This window comes from Salmo salar, chromosome 25, assembly GCF_965601325.2.
Source record: "Salmo salar chromosome 25, fSalSal1, whole genome shotgun sequence".
Taxonomy (NCBI): domain Eukaryota; kingdom Metazoa; phylum Chordata; class Actinopteri; order Salmoniformes; family Salmonidae; genus Salmo; species Salmo salar.
The window spans coordinates 8,027,465-8,037,975 of NC_138315.1; the positions used below are offsets into that span (position 1 = coordinate 8,027,465).

At 40.3% G+C, this 10,511-nt stretch overlaps 1 protein-coding gene across 1 annotated transcript; it reads right to left on the bottom strand.

The window, feature by feature from the left end:
- Positions 1-626: 626 nt before the first annotated feature.
- On the bottom strand, positions 627-7,912 carry LOC106586070 (collagen alpha-3(VI) chain). The gene is made up of 3 exons (XM_082968854.1): positions 7,324-7,912; positions 6,377-7,012; positions 627-6,209 (listed from the first exon to the last, which is right to left on the bottom strand). Exons 1-3 carry the CDS (start codon positions 7,868-7,870, stop codon positions 5,611-5,613), a joined length of 1,782 nt encoding a protein of 593 aa, XP_082824980.1. The 5' UTR covers positions 7,871-7,912; the 3' UTR covers positions 627-5,610.
- Positions 7,913-10,511: the final 2,599 nt, after the last annotated feature.

The window sequence follows — 10,511 nt, forward strand, 5'->3', positions numbered from 1 at the left end:
AACCCCAAACTTGAACAGTAGCGTATCTTAATAATCTTACCAATGACAGTTGAAATATCAGGTGTTTCCTTAACACCACTCATTACAGCAGCCACGGAAGAGTGTATCCCGTCAAGCTTGTTAAAATTGGCAACAGAAAAAGAGTGTGCTGGTGTAAAAGATATGCTTTGTAACTCCAATGTATCAGCATTCCTTGTTCCAAAGCTAAATGTTCTTACTCCATCACCCCTCAATGACTGCGCAGGTCCTCTTAAGTCATTGCTAGATCTCCCACCACTGAAAACAAATAGATATTGAGGCACACCCTCTGCACGTCTGCCTCCAGCTGAAGCAGTAAAGACAGTGTCTCTCACAAACTGCAGTGCTGTGCCAGTGTTGAGGAGTCTTCCAACTTTGTGCCTCATGGATCTTATTGAATTAAGCACATCATTTTTAGAAGAGTATGAATTCAGATAGAAATTGGGTGTGGCATCCCGACTGTACTGAACAAGGGCCACCCGGTCGCCATTTTCCTCCACATTAAGACTCTCCACTACTTTCTCTGCAAAGCGGCGAATCCCAGCAAAGCCAGTTCTAGAGTCGTCAGATCCGTCAATGAGAAATACAACATCCTTTTTGTCAGATTCTGAAATGAAGGTAAAGAATGGTTGCAGAGAGAAAGGAAAGACACTTTTCTGAGAGGGAACAGAAGCAAGGTCATTGCTAGCATAACCTTCTCTTTTAAGGAGAAACACCTTAGACACACATCTATATTTTTGGCAAAGGACATGTAATAACATAGATAAGATCGTTTACCAGAGAACACATGCCACTACAGAAAAATAGAAATGGCTACAGCTTACCAAAATGCATGGTAGGGGCAGTTGGCACTGGTTGATGGGATGCTTCTGTTAACAATGACAACAATTCTTCCTGAATTGTGGGAAGGTCTTCGAAATCAGTAATAGAAAGGGCGTAATTGGGTTCATGAGATATCGTTTGTAGTTCAAGTGTGTCGGCATCTCCTGTGCCAATACCAATTGAAATTACTCCCATTTCCTTGAGCTTTGTGATGGGGGTTCTGATATCATCTCTAGATCTTCCACCACTCAGCAGTATCAGTATCTGTGGAACACCTTGCAGGCTTCTACTTCCATTGGAGGCAGTAAAGACATTGCCCCTCACGTACTGGAGAGCTGCTCCAGTATTGAGAGGACTTCCTCCTTTGTGCCTCAGACCTCTTACGGCATCAAGAACATCATCTTTTTTTGAATGCATACCCAACTTGAAATTGACCTCTGCTGTGTCACTGTATTGAACCACAGACACATGATCTTTGTTCCCATCTACATTGAGTTTTTCCACGACTCTCTGAATAAAGTCTTGAATATCTGGAAATCTTCTTCGGGAATCATCAGAACCATCAAGTAAAAACACAATGTCCCTCCTGGTATCATTTGATGTATCTATAAGCATTTATAAAATGGTTAATAACATTTTACATATACATTTAGGGAATTCAATAAACAGTGAAATGAAATACATCAATATTATACTAACTGAATTGACCAACTACAGCATAACTGATGATTGCAGTCTTACCTATTAATGTTGTTGGCAAGTTAGTAGTGGTCATTTCAACTCTCTCAATAGCAGATACTACTTGCTGTTGAATGTTTGGGAGATCGTTGTAATGTGTAGCAGAGAAAGCATAGCTAGGTTCATATGAAATTGATTGAAGCTCAAGTATATCGGCATTCCTCATTCCAACCACTATTGCCATGACACCAATTTCTTTCAAGTTTGTAACTGCATTTCTAACATCATCATTGGACCTTCCCCCACTCAATAGAACCAGAATCTGAGGGATGCCCTCTTGGCGTCTGCTTCCGGAGGAGGCAATAAAGGCATTGTCCCTGACATACTGGAGAGCTGCCCCAGTGTTGAGGGGTCTCCCTCCTTTGTGCCTCAGGCCTCTTACAGTGTCAACAACATCTTCCTTTGTTGTGTAAGTGTTCAGATTGAATTGGGCCTTTGGTTCTCTGCTGTACTGGACAACAGAGACTCGATCTCTGTTCTCCTCCACAGTGAGTTTCTCCACTACTCTTTGCACAAAGTCACGCATAGCCTCAAATCCATTTAGAGTTTCATCAGAGCCATCCAGTAAAAAAACAACATCCCGTTGTTTATATTCAGTTTTATCTAGAGATTCATATGAATAAAATGTAATTTGCAGTAAAATGATAAAGAAAGATCATGTAAATGTATATTTGTGACTAGAATGTGATAGCTACATTTTTCACCAGGCATGCTTAAAATAGAATCATGAATGTACTGAGTAAGACATCCAGCTATTTTCAGCAAGAAGGTAGCAACCTGAAATGTGAGAGATTAAATGGCTAATGAAGAGAGGTAGAGAAATAACTCCTTACCTACTACAGTTGGTTGATAAACTCTTGGCTGACGAGGGACCCTTTTTACAAGTGACAAAAGCTGCTGTTCAATGCTTTCAAGGTCATCGAACCAAGGGACAGAAAGAGCATAGGAGGGGAAACGAGCTATTATTTGGAGCTCTAATATGTCTGCATTCCTTGTACCAATACAGAATGGTACAATTCTGTTCTGTTTCAAAGCAACAGCAGCACCTCCAACATCATCTTGAGATCTGCCACCACTCAGCAGTATCAGTATCTGAGGGACGCCCTCTTGGCCTCTGCTTCCAGAGGAGGAAGTGAAGACGTTGTCCTTTACATACTGCAGGGCTGCCCCAGTGTTGAGTGGTCTACCCCCTTTGTGCTTTAGGCTTCGAATAGAACTTAGAACACTTTGTTTTTCTGGATATGTGTTCAGTAAGAAATGGGCCTCTGGATTTCTGCTGTACTGGACCACAGAAACTCGATCTTTGTTCTCTCCAACATTGATGTTTTCCACTACTCTTTGAACAAAGCCAAGCATTGCTGGAAATCCACTCATAGTATCATCAGACCCATCCAATAGGAACACTATGTCTCTCTGTGCAGCATCTAATTCAACAAAAGAAAACACTGAATGACCTATTTAATAATAAAACCATGACAGATACCAGGCCAGGCAGATATGCATTAATACATGCACAAGGACGGCATATCAATAGAATGTAGTAAACACATGGTCAGAAATATTAACTAACTAATTTTAACTATGATGACTTTCAGGTCATTAGATAGCTCTATAAATATAGCCATGCCTTGTAACCATGTTCATCAATGCAACAATACAAAGAAATAGGAAGTGGAATTAAAGGGATTTAAAAAGGTCTCAAATGACAAAATATTTAAGAAAGTTGTAGAGCGAGATTTTCAGTTTTAGGAAAAATATGTCAAGATGTGAAATCAAACACTCCTTCCATGAAGGAAGAGGAAGATTGTATGCTTAAGACAGCGGAGAATCTAAGCTAGTGTAAATCAACTAGACAATGATATACTGTATAATTGGTTCAAGAAAGAGCTTAAACTGAAAGGACCAGAAAAGCACAGTTTCCTGATTTTAAACAATCAAGAAAAGCATGACGTTTCTGGAATGTGGAACAAAAAAGCGGGGATTTGGAATTTGTATGCCAATAGAAATGTCTTTGCAAAACAGTAACCCTCCCAGCACCATCTCTGATGTTGTGTTTGTATAATTATGAGTAGGTGTAGAAGTGTAGGTTGAAAATAAATCTGGAAGAGTAGGCAATGCTTCGAAGCTCCTCTTGCCTTACATTTTTCATCCCAATGGCAAAAGAAAGACCCCAAGATGTTTCAGATCAGATGCAGCAGCTGTGACGTCATCATTAGACTCTCCAGCAGTTAACAAAAACAAAATCTGGGGAACCCCTTCCAGATGCCGACTCCCGGACGAGGCAGTGAAAACACTGTCCCTAACAAACTGAAGAGCTGCTCCAGTGTTGATGGGTCTTCCTCTTTTATGCCTTAGGCTTCTAACAGCGTAGATGACAGCCCTTTTGGTTTTGTGAGCTTTAAGGTGGAAGTATTCCAGAGCATCGTCCCTGTATTGCACAACAGCAACTCGAACATTGTCCCCATCAATATCAAGTTCATTGGCCATTCTTCGTATATACTCTCTAATGGCAGGCAATCCATTTCTGGAATCGTCTGAACTGTCAAGGAGAAACACTATATCCCTTTTGCTGCTGTCTGTATCAACTAGGTGGTGAAGATAGATAAAAATGGAATACATTGACGGACAAATATATTATAAAAAAGGCATGTAGGCCGTCATTGTAAGTAAGAATTTGTTCTTAACTGACTTGCCTAGTTAAATAAAGGTAAAAAATAAATAAAAAGGCATGTAAATGTATTTTTTTTAACATTGTTAGGAATGTTTGAAGCTGAATCTGAACACCAAACATATCAGTGGAAAAATACCACTGACAGAAGAAATGACTGCAAAATTACAGTTGTGGTTAGTTGTCTGTCATAATACACATTCACATGCATATCTGCAAGGGTGTATGAGAATCTGGAATGGTGTATGCAGGTTTTGGGAGCACTAAACTACTGTTCTGAAAGGTATCATCACAAGCAGAACAACAAGGAACAATCTTTTCCAAAAAAGTTGGCATAGTTTCTTCATACATGGTTGAGGTAAGAGATAAAGAGAGAACAGAGTGAAATGGGGGGAAATTGTTTTGGTTTAAGAGAATAAAAATCCAATAAATACTCATGCAACTAAATACTAGCACCGTTCACCAAAATGCATAACATGCATCGACATAGCAGGAAATACTCTACTGAGACTATGTTTACCAAAGGCTTAGGTATCCATGTATTTACAATGCTTCAACTTCAGCATTGTTCCAAAGATAAAGAATATGGTATATATCTTGGATTTAGCATACTCAGATCCAAGCTGAAGTTCTTACCTACTAAATCAGGAATCCCAGGTGTCACAGGAGCTACTGATTCTTCGGTGTCTTTCGACAGTCTTTTAAGCGTAGCAACAAGCTGTGGCTGGATTGTGGGCAGCTCAGAGAACTCGGTGACCTGGTATGTGAAACCAGGTTGGAAGGAAATAATTTCCAATTCACGGACATTGGCGTCCCCAACTCCGACCCCCAATGACACAATTTCCAGATCTTTCAGAGCTACAGCAGGGCCCTTAACATCATCTCTGGATTTCTTGCTAGTCAAAAGAATCAGGATCTGGGGCACACCTTCCAGTCGTCTACTGCCAGAGGAGGCAGTAAAGACACGGTGTCTTACAAACTGGAGAGCAGCCCCAGTGTTTAGGCTCCTTCCACCCTTGTGTCTCATTTTACTTACAGCATTAATAATGGCATCCTTTGTTTTGTGAGAGTTCAGATAGAAATGGGCCTCTGGTTTGTCAGCGTACTGAACCACAGAAACTCTGTCTCTGTTCTCCTCCACAGATAGTTTACCCACTATACTTTGAATAAAATCTCGCACTGCTGGGAATCCACTCCTTGTGCCATCAGAACCATCCAGCAGGAATACAATATCTCTTTTCACAGCATCAGTATGAACTGAGATCGCATGAACCGAGGCTAAGACACAACAAACAAGGCATGTTTAGAAGAAAAATACATCACAGCACAAAGAGCATCATCAACACAGAACATGAAAAAAACTTTTACTTACCTTGGTCCAGAATGACCTTCAGCTCTTCCTTGGGAAGGCTCACATAGCTATTGAGCCTTTGTTGTACCATATTGAGCTGGCTGAATTCCTTCACATTGAAAGCAAAGGATGGGTTGTGAGAAATGGCCTCGATTTGCTTAGGGTCTGCATCCTTGACACCAACGGCAAACGGTACCACTCCATTGGTCTTTAAAGCGCCAGCAGATTCCTTCACGCTATCCTTTGACTTGCCTGCGGTCAAAACTATCAAAAACTGGGGGACATTTTGGGCCGCACGGCTACCATGAACCGGGGACAGAATAGTGTCCTTCATGAATTTCAAGGCCATTCCGGTGTTTAGATTCCTTCCACCGGCCAGTCTTAGATCATTAACGGCCCTTAACACTTCAGCCTTATTCTTATATGTATTCAGGTAGAAGTTGGGAGCTGGCCTCTCACTATGTTGGACAACTGAAATCCGTACTCTATCTTGTCCAATATCAAGAGGCTCAATGACTTTGATGATAAAGTCCCGGATGTAGGGGAAATCTGCTCGGACATTATCCGAGCCATCAATCAGGAATGCAACATCCCTCTCGCCTCGAACAACTGCTGTAAGAAAAGAGGAAAGGGAACAAGACCTTCAGTTTTGTCAGTCAATGGCATTATTATGCAGTTTGATCTATATCATTCATACCATTTTAAATGTTTAAATATTTAATATCCACTGTTAAATCCAAAATGTACTGATAAAAGCTAAAATACAACATAAAGCTCACCAGGTTCCTTGGTTATTTCAATGTCTGTTACTGAGATGTCTGTGTCGCCGACCACAGTAATCAAAGGAGTCATGATCTGTTCAACAACACTTGGTAGGCTAGAAAATCTGCTTTCATGGTAAGCCAAGTTTGGGACGAAAGCGACCGTCTTCAAGTAGGCCTCATCTGCCTGGCCAGCACTGACTGTGAAGGTCAGTACACCCGCCACAGCCACTTTGTCTGCAATCTTTTTAACCTCATCCTGAGATGGGCCTCCAGTGATCAGGAGAAGCACCTGTTGGACACCCTGCCTCTGACGTGACCCAGTTGAGGCCTGGAACATGTTGGTAAGGGCATAATCCATAGCCGCTCCAGTGTTCAAAGCAGACCCTCCCATTAGCCTGAGCTGACCAACTTTAGCCAGCACATCTTGCTTTGTGTTGTGTGTGTTCAGGTAGAATTCGATCTTTGGGTTCTCTGCAAACTGCATAAGGCCAATGCGCACCCTGTCGGGCCGCACGTCCAGCAGGTTTACCACGCCGACAATGAAATCCCGCACATATGGAAGATTGGCACCCCCAATGTAGCTAGATCCATCCACCATAAAGACAATGTCTCTGACTACTCTCTGGGTCTGCACTGTTGTAATTTCAACCACTGGGGAAAAAACAGGGGAGAAAAAAACTATCATTACATATATTCTAATATTCAAGTTACAAATATTAGATGTCAATGATTTTGAATAAAGCCCTAGGTGAGGGGAGTTCCTAACTAATCAGTGACCTTAATTGATCAATCAAATACAATGGAGGAGTGAAAAACTGCAGAATCTCGGCCCTCCACGGAATGAGTTTAACACCTGTGTCTTTTGGAGTCTTGGGGCAAGAAAATGTCACTTTACATGTGAGGTATACATTTTATGTAAGTAGCTAGTATGAATCATAGTAACAATAGGAGAGGAGCATTACCTGGCTCTGTGGGTCCCTCAGTCACCACAACCCCAGATAGAGTGGAGAGGAGAGAGACAATCATCCCTGGGTTGCGAAGCAATATGCGGAAGTCATTCAGCATGAACACCAAACTCTCATCAAAGGCAATCTGCTTCAGCTCCTGCTCATCGGCAGTCTTAGAGCCAGCGGCCAGGGTCAGAACCCCCATGCGCTGCAGTGCCTCAGCAGCCTGCCCCACACTGTCACTGGACTTTTTACTGGTCATCAACAGCACCAGCTGGGGCACACCCTGCTGAATACGACTCCCCTTGTCAGCCCTCAGCATGTTGGTCCTCACAAAGTCCAGGGCCACCCCGATGTTCACCACTTGTCCCGGTCTTGGCTTGAGTCTTCCCAGAGCCGCATTCAGGTCCTCCTTGGATCCATATGCGTTCAGGTCTATCTCAAGCCTGGCGGCATTGCTGAACTGGGCCACACCTACTTGCACTTGGTCCGGTCCGATTGGCATGGTGTCAACAAACCTTTTGATAAACTCACGAAGAGAGTTGATCGTTGTGGCACCCATAGTGCTGTCAATGAGAAAAATGATGTCCCTTTTTCCCACTTCCAAGGCTGAAAGAGAAAATACAATTACACATGTTAGAGAAAGCTTTGATAAAGCTAACTATTATCAGCTAAATAAAGCTAATAGAGCTGTGATACTCCCTTAATGGTAGCCTAAGTACAGATGCAATTAATTAATTAATGCCATAGTTAACATGAATGAACGCATTCATAAAGCATGCCATGTTTAAGAAAGGCACAAAAAAATGATTTGTTAGAATTCATGTTAGTAAAGGTGTAACATCTGGCGAAGTATGAATTCCTGCAAATTGTGCAAACATAGCTGCACAGCATTCTGGGAATTACAGAATGGTACCATTTTGGAGGTGTTCTAGATTCATTTTATGTTGTGCTACCAGTGGTGTAAAGTACTTAAGTAAAACTTATTTGAAGTCATTCTTTGGGATATCTGTACTTTACTATTCATATTTTTGACAAATTTTACTTCAATACAGTCCTAAAGAAAATAATGTACTTTTTATGCAATAACATGTTTCTTGACACCGAAAAGTACTCTTTAAATTTTAAATGGTTAGTACGACAGGAAAATTGTCCAATTCACTCACTTACCAAAATAAAATCCCTGGTCATCCCTACTGCCTCTGATCTGGTGGACTCACTAAAGACAAATACTCGTTTGTAAATTATGTCTGAGTATTGGAGCTTGCTCCAGACTATCCGTAAATGTAAAAAAAACAATAAAATTGGGCTTTCTAGCTTGCTTACTACAAAATAATTAGAAATTATATATACTTTTACTTTTTAAACTTAAGTATATTTTAGCAATTACATTTACTTTTAAAACTTAAGTATATTTAAAACCAAATGTTTTTAGACTTTTAGTCAAATAGTATTTTACTGGGTGACTTTCACTTTTACTTGAGTCATTTTCTATTAAGGTATCTTAACTTTTACTATGACAATTGGGTACTTTTTCCACCAGTGTATGAAACTAGTTTAGGAGAAGAGTGTAATTGTGTAATACTAATAAAATGTTATTTCTTCACAGGAAGAGATGAAAAGATTTGCAGTAGATCTGTACTTTCGCAAAACTTTTTTAATGTTGACTGTACTATACTGACTCTGTTTTACAAATCTTTCACTGAGAGCATTTACCATTTTTGTGTAATGTTTGTTGGTTTGGCAATGCCACCATCAGACAGAAAAATATGCTGAGATTCAAACAGACAGGCTTGGATGAGATCTTTAAGGTCAGGCTCCCCATCAAGGCTCACAAAATAATTTTAGACCCAACTCACCCCCTGTACCTGGACTGAACTACTCCACTCTGGGTGTAGGTATAGGGCACCCCGCAGCACGAAAAACAGAATTAGACAATACTTTTTGTCAGGTGTCATATCCCTCCTAAAGAGCTCGGGCTAATGTTCCTATCCACCCAGTAAGGCCATCAGGGAAGTCTCTTTCATTGGTATACAATATACTGTATGTAACTGTTATGAATTTTGTATTGTCAATTTGTTGTCTACAGTATGTTAACACCACGTTTAACATGTACATGATACTGCAACAAAATTTCCCCATGGGGACAATAAAGTCAGTAAAGTAAAGATCTAGTTAACCGTATACATGGACATCTACTGTATATCCAAGTGGGACAGCAAGCTTATCTAACCAGCTACATTAACTATACCAAACCTACTTTATCATGTTGCTTTTTTGTAGGTCAGCTAGTTTGATTACACATGATCTAAATAGCCAAATTGGCTAAACTGTGGTATTTCAGTATTCAGTTAAAACTATGTTTTGTAATGCTTGTTCATTTGTTAGGTTTGTTTTTTATTGTCATTCTGGCTTAAGTTAGAAATCAAGTCAAGATCCTAACCTATCTGTCTTTTGTCGTAACTTTCATTACAATGCATTGTCCTATTTGTGAAATGTTATCTACCACTATTTCAATATAAAGTTAGATTCATATTTTCAATTGAGATAAATAAGGAGTGTACCCTCAAAGCCCGAATTTCAAGCACCTGCTGTCTCACAATTACATATGTAGGGCAGCCCCCAAAATTACTCTTCTTATCAATAGTCTATGCAAAAAGTTTGATTGTCTTCTCAGGAATTCAGCCTTCCCTTTTTCTCACCTCAGTTACATTCTGTAGGTCTGATATCTGATTGGAGGTTAACTTTACAGTAATGCTATTGGTCAACAACTCAGATGATTATAAAAGGCTCTTAAATGAATTGTTATTTCGCTTATGTTCCTGACCTGCTGTGGTGAGATTCTTTTTGTTTTTCTTTCTTTCCTCCAATGAACTATTGGCCATGGCACAAGCCATGGTTTATTTGTCTCTCTTTCTCTCTTTCTCTGATAATGCTTGGAATAATGCCTTGTACAGTGGCTTGCAAAAGTATTCAGCACCCTTGGTATTTTTCCTATTTTGTTGCCTTACAACCTGGAATTAAAATAGATTTTTTTGGGGTTTGTATCATTTGATTTACACAACATGCCTACCACTTTGAAGAAGCAAAATATTTGTAATTGTGAAACAAACAAGAAATACTGAAAACTTTAGCGTGCATAACTATTCACCCCCCAAAGTCAATACTTTGTAGAGCCACCTTTTGCAGCAATTACAGCTGCA